General features: G+C 48.7%; 1 protein-coding gene across 7 annotated transcripts in view; it reads right to left on the bottom strand.

Moving 5' to 3' along the window:
- AGRN (agrin) overlaps positions 1–14,574 on the bottom strand; it is an 835,885-nt gene that overhangs the window by 41,521 nt on the left and 779,790 nt on the right. For all 7 annotated transcript variants that reach the window (XM_069610068.1, XM_069610071.1, XM_069610069.1 and 4 more), the window contains 6 exons: positions 14,058–14,273; positions 11,996–12,225; positions 11,463–11,597; positions 10,987–11,083; positions 10,556–10,720; positions 6,818–6,929 (listed from right to left, as the gene is read on the bottom strand). In XM_069610068.1, the coding sequence (XP_069466169.1) occupies positions 6,818–6,929; positions 10,556–10,720; positions 10,987–11,083; positions 11,463–11,597; positions 11,996–12,225; positions 14,058–14,273 (955 nt within the window). The remainder of the gene's footprint in view (positions 1–6,817; positions 6,930–10,555; positions 10,721–10,986; positions 11,084–11,462; positions 11,598–11,995; positions 12,226–14,057; positions 14,274–14,574) is intronic.

Here is a 14,574-nt window from a genome sequence, read left to right as displayed (position 1 = left end):
CCTATCCCTGTAGGGAAGATGACCGAGTTGCAAAAATGTTGAGGAGGGACGAGGATAATGGATAAGAGACGTTATTAACGGGGGCAGGGGTTGGGGGCGAAGGGCCTTGTGTAAAGTGTAGATGCCTTTAGCCTTTACACAAGGTTTTTTTTCAGTGGAAGCAGGAGTGGACTGCAAACCTAAAGAGGCCCTGTAAATCATTTTGAAAGTGGCCCCATATTACACATTTTCAGCAAGCACTTCCCTTTTCCTAGGGGAAAATGTAGGAATACCACAACAGAGGCCAAGGGTGCAGAGGCCTACCGGGAAATCTCCAGAGTTCCCTATAGGCCAGTCAGCCCTGAGTGGAAGCCAATAAATGGCGGCCGAACTGGTGGGTGGGAGGTTTTTTTAAACAAATCCCAGACAAAGGCCGGGCAGCCACATTTTGCACATACTACAATTAGCTGATCAGGGGATGTGACGTACCTCGCCACGGGGCATTGCCACAGTGCAAACGAGCTAAGATGCGATAAAAGCATCACTCTCAGGGGGTCTACAACCTGTGACTCCTTCGGATATTTTGGAATACAGCTCCCATTATCCATCACCCTTGACAATGCTGGCTACGATGGACGGGAGTTGTAGTCCAAAACATCTGGAGAGGCAAAGGTTGCAGACCCTTGACTCTATTCAAAGAAAGATCATATGAATCAAGATCCAGTGGTGGAAGAAACCGGTGAAAGGTACTGAAATTACACCAGGAATTCAGCTGGTCTAGTCAACAAGGAGAAAACTCTGGTCTCCGACCACAGAAATGTGGTGTTTGAAAGCCTGCATGCCGTCTTGCTCCTTGCCATACCGTCAGAGCTCCTTATCTTGTGTGAAGAGGACACTCCACATTAGTCCCGAGCCCCTTGTCCAGATATTGACCTCCACCCCCGAGCCCCTTGTCCAGATATTGACCTCCACCCGAAACTAGCAGAGAGCAGCTTTCATCGAGTCAAGATTCCCAGGCAAACCTTGCATGCTTGTCTGCACAGCTGCAAGAGCGATTAAAGAGGGGATGGAGTGGTCAGGAGATGGAAGTAGCTATGAAAGAAATGTGAAGGTACGTTTGTTCTGGGGATCCGACTGTCCATGGTCCCCAAGTCTGGAGAAGAATGCCAATCCATTGTAAGGCTTTGACCGCAAAACCAGTTTCTCGAAAGAGGTGCAGCAGAGTGACGGAAGAGCGCATAAAATGGCACAGAGTTCTAAAAGGTTCTCAGGCTCCGAGACCACTGTGGTCAGACACACTCCTCAGGTTACTGACCGGTGGCTCAATGCAAAAAGCTGGTTAGAAGTTCGCCTTCATGGGATAATAAAGGTGGCTTCCTGCAAGGAAGGCATGGTATCAAACAGTAAGTCAGCCACAAGTGACCACAGTTCAAGGGTGTTTATTGAACTTCAATTGGGTTTGAAAAACGCCCATCTAATCCTAAATCTGAAGATGGGAGCAAGCTAAGACCATCAAATAATAACACAGTCCTAGTGGTGTCTTGTCAAAATAAAATGGGCCTATACTAATAAACCTATTGCCAATCCTTACTTCTAAATACAAATAGTGTGGGAAACAATGTTAGGCAAAAAGAAAAGTGTTCAAGAAATGATATGTCAGGATATTCAAGCCGTTGGCCTCCCTTCCCCACGTTATCAGCACAGGACAAGGCAGCACACTTGAGCTTAGCACATTCTTTGGCTTCTCTAGCACAAGGATGCAGTTCAAGTCTCAGTATCAGGGCCTTCTATGTCAAAGTCTCTTTGCCATTCAAAGTCTCTTATTTCAGAGGGCCGGATGCGACAAATAAACATTCAAAAGTTCCTTTCTCCTTAAGGTTCTGATGTACAACTTCTTAGGTGATTTTCAAGTCACCTCAGGACCCCCCCTCTGGGCTCAGACCCACTTTAAACACAAATCTTTCAATTGATCTCCCTCGATCGGGCTCGGACCAAATCCATATACTTTTCCAAACTTTCTTTACTTTATCGCAATCAAAGATTTTCGACTGTGTGCAGGATTTTACTTGACCATCCACAGGACCACTTCGATTCACACTTATTTAATTGATCTTTCACTGTCGGGCTTGGATCAACTTTATCTACTTTTCTCACTTTTGAGCAGGGTGCCCTACAGAGACCTTCAATTGAGCACCCGTGTGGTGCTGGACTACTTTGTCAAAGGTTTTGCGAATTGCTTTAAAGTTCACTCATCAGCAGTTTAACTTAATTTGCGTCTTTTATCACACGCGTTTTTAACAATGTTCGTTCCAGCGCTCGCCCAAACAATGTTGTTGCTTGGAACCTTGGCTTCAACACAGAACGGTCTCATATCGGTCTCCTCAACTCTGGCTGTGTTGCTTTCACTGAAGCAGCTTTATTCTTTGAGCCAAGTACAGTACCACAGTGACTGAGTACCTTCGACACACAATGCAGGATTCCTTAGCTTGGTTTCATGGTCTTATGCTTATTCTCAAGGTTTCAAGGAAGCAATGGTTCCTTGTTGAAAAGGTCAAGGGAACTTCCCTCCCTGCAGTCCCCTTCTGTTTCACCATCCTTCTCTTGTTAAACTGACATCTTGCAACTGCTGTTTCCATGTGTGCTTTGCCTTGTTCAGTGTGTTCTCGTTCTCTGCCTTTCATCAGTGTGGGGAAGTGTAATGGAAGTCAGGTGAGTGAGTGTCAACAATTGCCCGACCTCGCCTGACCATAGTATTGGGACAGGTCAGGTACACAGCACAGGTGCTAGTCTGTTTTCCCTAAGCATGGGCTGTCATTGAGAAAGTTGTGTTGTAAAAGGGGAAGGCGGGTAGAGTTCCTAAATATCCTACTGGGTAGGATGGGGTAAAGGTGTTACAGGGAAGTGGATACCGCGTCTCACCATCCGGTGTCCCACTCCCACAAGACCCCTCATCCAGGTGAACCTCCCGCACTGGTCCAGCCCCAGGAACTGGAAACAAAAGCGATGGCCATGTCCTGGTCACCTGGGGGACAGGTACCCCGGGCACTAGTGGGTGATTCACCTTCTGGTTTCTCACACTCCCATCCACAAAACACTGCACATCGCAGGCCACTGTTCATCACAAGAAGCTTGCTGGAAAAAGGCCAGTGAAGGATTGGACAGTCACTCACTGGCCTAAAGGGACTAAGGGGTGGCTTCTTCAGCATGTGAAAATGTCCAGCAAGTGAAAAGATATTTTGGAACAAAGACTGGCTCAAGAGAGTGGTTCATGAGGGCGGTGGAGGGGCAGCAGTTTGGGTGTGTTGGGGGCAATTTGTGACTATTATTGTGGGGCTTATGTGGCCAGGGTTGGGTGGGCAGTACACTGATCTGTGCTTTGGGCTTACAATTGGAAACGCTTCATAGAATTTAATTCCCCCACCCTGCTCCTGAGAGGGAAGCTTTTAAGGGTTGAGATGTTACGGTGGACACAGACTTGCCATTTTACAGGTGCACAAACGTTCAGTGTTGCTAAAGCTTGCTGAAGGGGGAAGAATGTGGGGGCAGGGCATTCTAACTGTTTGAACACCACCCCACCCGTGCCCCCTTGTGACTGTCTTTTTTTAATATAATGGTTTTGTAGCACCCAGTTTTGAGGATTTCGCGCTAATGGCACTAATGAGGTCATGTTTCTAAGTCGCATGACTTCAACAAGGCTTTTCGCTCTTATAGCCAAAAATAAGGTGGCTAATTGGGTTCCTCTGTTCCTCTTGCTTGGGGGATAGCTCACTTAGCTTTAGTAAAGCGTTTCGGGCTGAAACTACGGGGGAGACGAGTGCACCTTTGTGGATTTCCAGGAGATGACCAGGACGGCCTTGAAGAAACCCGCAGGTGGTAGACCTCCACACAGTCTTATTTTTCAAGAGAGTAACCTGCTAGATCCAGGGCGATGCACAGTATGTAGACATGCAACATATCCACGCTGCAAAATTAACCCCTTCTGCCCTTTCCTCTGTGCTCTCTCTGCAAAGCTCCATCTCACAGTTTCCATGTTGCTGAAGTGTTCTGAAACCATGACCCAGTCAGCTCAAGTCCTGTCATGTGCTACCACCAGTGTCAGGCTCGTAAAACACGACCACGGAGCGGGGAAGAAAAACGAAGCACCCGCGGCAGGGATCTGGGAGCAACCTGCAGGTCACAGTGGCATCTGGGCAAGACAGACTCTGCCTTCCATACAGGGGTGGACTGGCCTATAGGGAACTTTGGACATTTCCTGGTAGGCCTCTGCACCCTGGCACTCTATTGTGTGGTATTTCCAAATTTTCCCATAGGAAAATGGTTGGACTTGCTGAAAATGTGTAATATGGGGCCATTTTGAAAATTATTTCCAGGGCCTCTTTTGGTCCCCAGTCCACCCCTGCCGTTCCATTCTGAGAATTAACACATGGTTATCATGGAGTTTGATAATAACAGTAATTTCACCGCGTGGAGGCAATTCGGCATCTTGTGGAGAGTACTGTGTGAATGGTAACGATTACCCAGCTTCCAGTGATGCTAATGGACACTGTACACCAGCATTAAAAGCAAACATCCCATCACAATCATTAAATGAATATATTAAGGAAAGTGTACAAACTAGCAGAATTCTACCACCTCTTAAATTAACCCATCACTAGTGACACCATCTATATAAAAAAAAAAGCACAAAGCTACGCACACACACTAAAAGCACTGAGACACGCAAACACCAGCAGTACAATCAGTACTGGGGCTGCACTAATTATAGCAACAACAACAAAAAAAACGAAAGAAAATGTTAAATTTCTAGCTAAATGCTAATCAACGTTATGATAAGATGACCACATTACTGAAAATGCAAAGGAAATAAAGGTCTTGGTAGCTGAAGTAATGAGCAATGAAGGAAAGGCGGGAAGAGATGCAGAGGAAGAGGAAGCGCGTGGTCCCCCGTGGCGCGCTAGTGAGATGGAGCAGCGCGATGGATGCTTTGGCTTAATGAGAGACTGAAAATGCTGGATGCAGGGTGGAGGCGGCAGGCGGACATACTTATCTGTACCTTACGGGATTTCTGAAAATCCAGACAGTGCAAGAGACCAAGGAGGTAGAGAGAGGAGAGAGAAAGAAAGAAGACAAAACAGGATATCAGAAGGGGGGGATCTGAGAATTTGTACGTCGTGGGGTTGGGGCCCACATCCCGTGCCAACCTGTTTGGCAATTAGATGCGATCTCCGTACCGCTCCTTTCTGCTTTATAGATAAACCAACTTGCCACCAAAGCTCCTATAGGACACAAACTCCCTAGAGGGTCAGCTAGGACTTCAGTGGGCTTGTGCACTATAATGAACTCACAGGGAAAGATGGATCCGGCCGTCCCAGGGAGGAGGACTGACCAAAAGCGGGCCTTAACTTAGATGAGATCACTATGCTCACTGCTACCCACTCCACCCCATCCCTATTTGGTCTACCTTGGCCTAGCCTTGGTAGGATCCTGATACCATTGTACGGTCTTAAACTAGAGGAAATCCATGTGCTCCCTGCTACCCACTGTGCCCTATCCGTATTGGGTCTACCATGGCCTAGCCTTGGTAGGATCCTGATACCATTGCACTGTCTTAAACTAGAGGAAATCCCTGTGCTCGTTGGACATTAATGCTAGCCACTCTGCCCTGTTCGCTTATTGAGAATACCATGGCCTAGCTTTTGCAGGGTCCTAACACTATTCTACTCAAATTATCAGCTGGCCGTTTCAGAAATGTTGCAATCTACAATCTCTGCCCTTCCCCCTCTGAAGGCGACCAACATCCTCAACTGTGCAGAGTCCCTCCAATTGTCAGGAGCAGTTTTGGGATGTGCCAGTAGAGGGCAGTAGAATAAGCAATCTGCTAGACGTCTGCATCCTGCTGCCTTGGTCCTATGGAAAGGCAAACCATCTAGACAGCTGCTTAAGAAGCTGCCAGGAGAAGGACGGCAAACTACACAGCCAGGAAACCTGGCCGCATTGCCAGGAGGGCAGGGGCTCGGGCGAGGGGAGAAGAGACAGATGTGATGAATGGCACTTTGAATATATTGCAAACATCCTTGCAGAAACCCATACTTAAGTGCTGGCACCTCATTGGAAAGCTCCTGCTCTGCAAGGAAGGTCACACAACACTATTTTCTATAGTTTGACATAAACTCCTTCGTGATGACACAGCCTGGGCTCTTACTCTTGGTTTGGAGAACTTTTAAGACTGTTATATTCTCAAGATCACCAAGCAAGAAGCTTTAAAACTGGGACATACATGAAACATTTCTTAATTCCAGGCTTGAGAGCTCAAAGTGAAGATCACTGCCAGTCACAACAGAGCCTTCTGATGCAGAGAAGCGGGGAGACACTGTGGAGCCTCAGACCTGCCAATCCGATGGAGATCCCCCCCCCACCCCTATACTATGAAAACCATGGGCAAGCTCCTGTGCAGAATAATGCTGACCATCCAAAGGGTCAGCATAGCTCTGGAGCAGTACAACATACAAGCTAATATCAGTGGCCATAATGCAAATATAATGCCCACCAAGGCAGCCTGGGAGAATGGAAGAAAATGGGCTACTGTCAATGAAAGGACAAGGAGCCTGCCTATCAGCACAAGGAATAGGAGCCTGTTGGATCCACGAGGTCTGCCTGCATAGCTAAGCATCTGATAACATCCTGCCAGGATAAGAAGCTGGTCTGCTAGTGAAAACCTCAGCGGCAGCTCCTGAGAACAAGCTGATGGGTTACCCCCACAATGCCTACACGGCTGAAGAACATTAGCAGCACAGAGAACATCCACCCACCCCCCCCCCTACCTCCAACGAGAACTTACAGGAGACTCGCCCGTGACCTGCTGGCCGCTGTTGATCTTCATCAGGCCCTTCCGACCACTGCGTTCCAGGGATACGCTGATCCAGACGTTCAAAGGGATGCGCTCCTTGCTCCTGGGGAAACAAAACAGACAGCAGAAATGGAGGCGCCACTGCCCTTCTCAACCACATCATGTCTGCACCCTGAAAAATTAACCATTATAGATTCATGGGGCTCGTACACACATTTCCCTGGAATTATCTCCCTTGCTCTTGTAATCCAACACAATTTTGTAGTAGCAAAGAACAGAGCTAGTGCAGAGTGGGCAACACACATTTTCAACCTCTAATAATGCCGAAGTCCCTTAAGATTGGATACAACCCAGAACGGTAGCAGATCCAAACATCCTCCAATGGCACGACAAGATTATCTGATAGTGCAGAAGAAAAGTGGGTGGGGGATTGTATCGGTACAGATACAGACCCCAGTGCAAGTGGTGGCCCGGAGGCAGCGCAGGAGGGTGGCAGGGTGAGCGGGTACCTGGGCCCAAAGGACAGCGGGTGGCCAGGTGCACAGTGCCAAGAGAGAACAGATCAGCAGGGGAGAAGAGGGGAAAAGGCAGAGCAGAAGAAGAAGGTCTTGAGGTGCTTCTGGAACTGGAGATGGTTCTCCTCAACTTTCAAGGTGGCAGGGAGGCTGTTCCAAAGGGAGGCCAGCAAAGCACTCAGAACCTCAGATGTGTGCTGAGAACTCCCCCCATACGCCCCACCCCCTAGATCTTGAATGAAAGAAGCTCTGCGATCTCAGAAAAGCTCCTAGAGCCTGAGGGGCAGTGGGAACCCACAAAAGCATCTGAAGCCTGAGAAGAGTGCAGAGAGCCCAGGGGAGCACCAAGAACTTGAGATGGTTGCTAGGAATCCTGAAAAGTACCTGAACCTCTGAGATGGGTGTAGAGCATCCAGAAATACAACAGGACCCTGTAGGGGAAACTGCCTGGAAGGTGCAGGGAACCAGAAAAGCACCTCAAACCCGAGAGGTTAAGAGTACCAAGAACAGTGCATGAAACCTGAGGGGTGCTGGTAACACTGCAAAATAAACACTGAGCAATCTCTAGAACCAGCATCACTTTCCTACGCCATCTCGGGGTGATAGCCCAGGGGCAATGTGCTTGCCTTGGAAGCAAGACTACACAGAGCACCACAGGTTCAATCCCCAGGTCCGCGATTAGAAACCTCTGGTTATTAAGCGAGTTATAAATAACCTATCAGATCATATCTTTCTCATCTCATTTTCCTGTGCTGCAAACAAGGTGGGTCCAGAAAAAAGCAGGTCCATTACTCTTTCCTGAGCTTCAGGCACGGGGTGGGGCAATCTTCTTAAAGCAGCACCATGGAGGACATTTCTAGCTGTGCCACATCCACAGAAGTCCAGCGAATTTTGCTTGCTGACGACACTGGTCAGGAGAGATTTGGGCCAAGATTGCCATATCTGTCCAGTATTGGTGAGGAATGTGCTGCTCTCTTAGAGGGCACCCATAGGTACTAACATTTCCAGATAGCACTGAGACTCCTACTCTCCTTGCCTGGCTCCCAAATCAGTTGCCACGGCTTCCCAGGAGCACAGAAATCATTTCGAGTTGAATAAAACTTGGTCTCTAATTAAACACGTGCCTGAATTCAATGCTTTTGATTTCCTTTCCATGCAGCCGAGAAAGGTTTAGCTGAAGATGGAGACAGTGCCGCGGCTTTTGAAGTGGCATGTCTTAGCAAGACTAAGGTCTGAAAAAGGAATGAATGCCAGGGTGGGTCTTCACAGATTACAAATAGCTCCAGTTCATAATGTGGAGCGTGAAGTCCAATATTGGGTGACCTTTTTGGGAGTTATAAGAGTCCCCTCCCCGCCCAAATACGATTAAGTTCGTCCGGTGCACGGTATAAATTATTCACAATTCAAAGGTTATGACAGCAGGGGATCTGTTGGGAGGCTAGCTCAGGGGCAACGTGCTCGCCTTGGAAGCAAGACGATCCCCGGGTCCGCGCTTGGAAACCTCTGGGTATTAAGCGGGTTAAAAATAACCAATTACAAGCCTCTTACTGGGCCCTATGATGCAATGCAGGTCCCCGCATTTAGCACCTGGGTTCCACATCAAGTGGATGAGGGTTCTGCACTTGACAGCGAGAGCCTAAATATGCCACACCTCAACATTGGGACCCTTGATGTCCAACACCCCACAGATCTCGGCATTGCAGACCTAGATCCAGAGAGCAGAGGTCAACATTAACTATACGGGGAGTTTCTTCTTCATTAAACGCACCAATTTAGGGAGATGCTTGACGAAGAGGAGAATCAGCAAGGGTGGGGCCACGGAGTGGGACTTGTCTCCAGAAGTGCTAGAGGGTCCAGATATGTGGGGGCATTGATGACGGAAAAATCTCTAAATGCACACGTGCTTCTGGGAGACGCAGGCTGTCCACTGGATGAGGGCCCTTGTATCCAGCAATGGAAGAAGCAGGAGAGCTGCACTCTGTGTGTAGGTGGTTGGGGGGGGGTCGACTGTTGGGGCAAGAAGAGAATATAGAGGATACCGTCCTGATCTTAATGGCGCCTGTGAAGCACACACGTTTGGAAGGGGGAAAAAAAGGAAACTTTTAGACTCCCTCGCTGACTTGATTGCTGCAACGGTATGTATGTGGGGCTTCCAGCTAAATCCTTTCTCAAGTTGCAAAGAGTTTAGAACCATGCACTCTGCCCTATATTTGACAACAAACTATACGATTGCACCGCTCCTTCCATGGTGTTTTCCGCACTGGCCCCCAGCACATCAACTTCCAGGCATGCTGCATTGGGGGTAAAGAGTTTCATGGGCTCACTTAGGGCATGTGACCAGAGTCCTACTCACTTCTTGTTAGCATGGTACTGAAGGTTCCCAAAATTGCTCACTTCTCGCTTGCTCCAATGCAACCATTTTTTCTCTCTTTGGAACTCCCCGTCAGTGCACCTCCATCCCATCTGTTGCAACCTTAATCCATATATGCAAACTAAGGTAAGTACCCCAGAATGCTTTCTAACAACTCCTAGCAGAGAACTAGCGATCTATTCCATCACATCATTGCAGTGGAATTCAAACCTTTTCCCATCAAGCTCCCCTCGAGTAGAAATATGGTTTCTGCTCCCTCCTCTCACCTAGGGGTTGACCCCCAACCCCTGCTCACCCCAGGGGTCCAAAGGATGTCCGAGGGGACGGAGCCTCTGTAAAAAAGGATTTAGGTGACTGCTTTTAAAAGAAAATATAAGCAATACAAAAAACAGTCATCTTAATCCCTTTATGAAGAGTCTGGGGCCCCCCTGGACAGTCTTCGGGCCCCCGTTTGAGGATCATGGCCTTACTTAGTGACAGCCATGCAAATACCAGACTTGTGGTGGTATCCAGACTCATGGCCACCTCTGCCCCCTCATACGTGCTCATCAGCAGAAGGTTAATTGATTATATAAGCCCCTTTTCCCAGGTTCAAGCAGAAACTTTAGCTTCCTACCTACCCAAGCCATGCTCCCATTGGGATTGGCCAGCCCCAGGCCATGCTCCCATTGGGATTGGCCAGCCCCAGACCATGCTCCCATTGGGATTGGCCAGGCCATGCTCCCATTGGGATTGGCCAGCTCTTTACTGAATAACAGCCACTCATTTCCCCAAGTTTAAGTGGTACCCCAGGATCTTGCTCCGCTAAGCATTCAAAACACTTTAAGCCCAGCAGGTTCTTACTTTATGACGGCGGCCCCTTTGCCCAAGTCATAGCGGTACTCTAGGTGGCCGTCGTGCAGGGACAGTGACACAAAGTCCCCTTTGCCGTCCGTCTTCTGGCCATTATAAAAGATGGCACCGCTGGGGTTTTTGGCTAGGAACACGATCTCCATAGACAACTTCTCCCTAAAAGAAAAAAACAGCATTGAATCACATTCTAAAAAGATAAGTCTTAGGGGGCATATAACTGAACCCCAAAGAATTTAACAGAGCGGTACAAGTCTGTCGCCTGTCCCCCTGGGGTCAGTGTCAGCCTACCCATCCGGCCTTTTGCCTCTGATGCACTGCCAACCCACCTCTACACCCTAGGGTCACAGAAAAGTGCATTCTCACAGGCATTTAACTGGCGTTTGTGTAGGACGGATCAAGTCCAGTCAGCCACATATACTTACTGCAGGTCCGTCACAAAGGTCTGCAGTCCCTTTAGTTCCAGGTAGGAAAAGCCATTGAATTCGGGGAGGAAAGGAATGCTCTGATCCTCTTCAGTGACTGAAAGAAAGAAAGAGAAGTGTAGTCCAGGGAGGTGGAGCTCACTGACAGATGTCAAGGCTGCAATCAGGCTACTCACTCACTGAGCTCCCAGTCCTGCACCAATGATGCTCACTGGCACACCAAGCTCATGCGCCTGAACTACTGCTACCCGTGGACACATTGAGCCCTCTGGCCTGCAGCCTTTATGGTCACAGAGAAGCTCTCCAGTCAAGTGCTATGATTCTTGCTTATACGTGGTCGTCTCTGGCCTGTCGCCAAACCGGACTAAGGTCTACAGCAATAATGGTCACCGACTCAGTGAACCGAGGTGTGCAGCCAAGAAGCTGAAGGCGAAGCTGCAGATATCCAGGACGGTGTGAGGCAGACACGCACTTACCTTTTTCGCAGAACTCTCCTTCACGTCCCATTGGGCATTCACACTTGGCTCCACCCTCAGGCAGCACTAGGCAGGTGGCCGAGACATGACATGGGTTCGGGTCACATGGGTTTTTTTCATCTGCACAGGTGGGACCTAGAAGGACAGGAAGTGATCAATGCGCGGCTCAGCTATTTAAATGCACCCACCCCCAAGATAGAAGCTCCCCTGGCAGGTTACAAGCTCCCTCTTCACTTCAAGAGATCCAATGGCAAATTACGAGCCCCCGCCCACCAAAGTATACAATTATCTATGGATTAAAAGTGTTGTCTCCAGATTTCAAGCTCATTGACCAAACACAAAGTCCATCAACAAAACACATGCTCACTCAGAAAAAGGTGTGCTCCCACTCATGGAAATGCAAGCTCTGCTTTACCAGGACCACAGTTGCATCTTTCACACACTGGATCAGTTGTATACATGCACAGAAACATGCTGAGATACCAGGACGAGGATATACCAGCTTATAAACCCAAACCGCGATACTTGCTTACCAGTGTATCCGTTCTGGCATTCGCAGTGAAACATCTCTGCCTCCTTGATACGGCAGTGGGCACCATGGTGGCAGGGGTTAGGATGGCATGGGTTGTTGCCGCACTCCCCGACCCCACTGCCGTACAACACGTCAACGCCCTTCTCCTGCAGATCGTACACTTGATTGTTGACATCCAGTAGCCGGATGCAGCCCTTCAGACCGGTGCTAACCGAGGTCCGCTCTGCCACACTAGAGAGGAGGTGGAGAGGAGTAAAGTGAGAGCACTAGTGATCATCAACGGTGGGAACACAAATCGCAATCAGTGGTGATAGAAGCAACACTATCAGTGCAGAACTAGTGATCGGAAAAAGTGCTAGAAGCTCTACGTACATAGATTTGGTGGAACTAGCGATCAGTAATGGCGCCTGAGCATCACTTGGAACAAGAGCCAGCATTGATGAGACCAATGCTAACCTAGCGTCGATAAACACCAGCTCTGGTAATGGCACTAAGTGAAGGGCTCTGGTGCGCTGCCCAAACTGAGCGGGAGGCACCACAGAGGTGTTGCTTATGATGCCTCGACAGAATACCTGCTGGTCCCAGTGAAGGAGGTGAAGGTGGGTGCACAGGCTCGATTGGTCCATTTGCTATATAGCATCACCCCACTAATTTGAGGAACTCTTTGACCGCCTATTTGGGAATGGCCATACCGGGGTAGAGAAACGGGTGCGCTGATGCAATTGGCACATGCTGGACACCTACAGTAGGAGCAGTTATGGCACTGCTTTAGGCCCTGCTGATCCTGTTCGGCCAGTCTGAATTAGGATAAAAGACTGAATGGCAAGCGCCTGCCTCCCCACTTCTATACACCTTGGCCAGAGAGACTTCTGGCAGACCTAGAACTCTCATCTCTCAAGCCCAGAGCAGACCTCTGGCTCACCTCCCACTCCAGCCCCTTGCAATAGCCACACACATGTAAGAAGTTGCTGGGACAGAAGAGACCTGATGAGGGAGGAAGATCATGGCAATTGCTGGGTGACTTCTACATGGGTTAACAGGAAATGCCCAGCTGATGGTTGGGAGATTAGCACAGCCAAAGGTATGTCATTTAATGCTCATTTGACAAACCTAGCGTGGGGCCATGAAGTGATACTTTGGCGGACATGTCCATGCAGATTACAGGTGCAATGTCCTGCTCATTATATAAGAAATTCCATGCAGACTATCAATGGAAGGGATTCGGGGACGTTGTGGAAGGAAATTCATGCAGATTTTGGAAACAACTTCATGTGTATTATGGAACAGTCTTATGCCGTTTGTAAGGCAATTTCACGATTATGGAAGAACATTATTAGGGGGGGGTCAAATGGTCTATGTAATAAATACTGATTATGGAGGCAGTTTCTCACTATGGAGAACTGTCGTGCAGATTATAAGGATATGCCAGGAACTCAAGGGGGGCGGAGGGGTATGCTGTGCTCATTAGAGTGGCATTTTATGAACCACATGGAGGCAGCTAATGTGTTACTTTTAGGGAATTTAGGACCATGTTTACTAATAAAAAGGAAAGCAGTGTAAGCATGATCTCCACGATATCCACATAACAAGTCATTGCATTTTCTGAAATCGCAGGTGACCAGTGTCAAGTTGCAAAGGTCCTGCATTTCCTTAACGTCGAGTACCAGAATGGAAAGCAGTGTACCTGAAAAGGCTAGGAATGGCTAAACATTTCACCCTTAGGTGATACATTTTCAGAGTTCTTTGCAGAGTATTTTCTGCTTGTATTCCTTCCACTGTGGACCCTGTGGCATTTCAGATCAGCAGGTCAATTCTTGGGAGGGATAGCTCAGGAGCAACGTGCTCGCCTTGGAAGCAAGACGACACAGAGCACCACAGGTTTGATCCCGGGTCTGCGCTTGCTTAGAAACCTCTGGGCATTAAGCGCGTTATAAATAACCTATCATATCATATCATGTGAAAGCCTGCATTGGACTAGTCTACTGGCTCCAAAGAACACAACAGAGTTGGTCTGGGGCCGACGTGCGTTTCATTGAAGGAGGGCTAGACACAGCAACACTTACACCAACATCTGGTCTTCTGGCGCGCCTCCCAAGAACAGGTCTGTGTCCAGATTCAAGCCGTCTGTGCCCGACGGGCTCTCGCCATTCACATGGGCCTCCCCGTCCACTGACAGCATTCCATTTCGCCGATTGCGAGTCACCACCAGCTGGTGCCACTTGCCCAGCTCAATGGGAACCTTGCTGCTGATGATGCCCGTGCCAGATCCAGTATTGAACCTTGAAAACAGATGAGACATGCACGTGACACACACTGCGTCTGTCTAGTAGCGTCGCGAGGATCTAGCTAGGCGCCTTACTTCCGAGTAACATAAATGTTGTTGAAAAATGCATGTATACAGGATGGCAGGGAACGTCTGCTCATTAATCAATTTCAGCACAAATACACTTCCCCTAGAGAGCAGGTGGGCAGGGAAGCTACGCCTGCAAATAACCAGGTGATAAAGAATCTGTGTGAGGCGCAAGACAGACTATACCTGGGCCCCAGCTGCATCTCTATGGTCTTCCCTACAGCAGAACC

The sequence above is a fragment of the Ambystoma mexicanum genome, chromosome 8 (assembly GCF_040938575.1).
Source record: "Ambystoma mexicanum isolate Mex_15411 chromosome 8, UKY_AmexF1_1, whole genome shotgun sequence".
NCBI lineage: Eukaryota > Metazoa > Chordata > Amphibia > Caudata > Ambystomatidae > Ambystoma > Ambystoma mexicanum.
The sequence above is the reverse complement of the archived record's forward strand: the minus strand, read 5'-3'. Positions and strand labels throughout refer to the sequence as shown.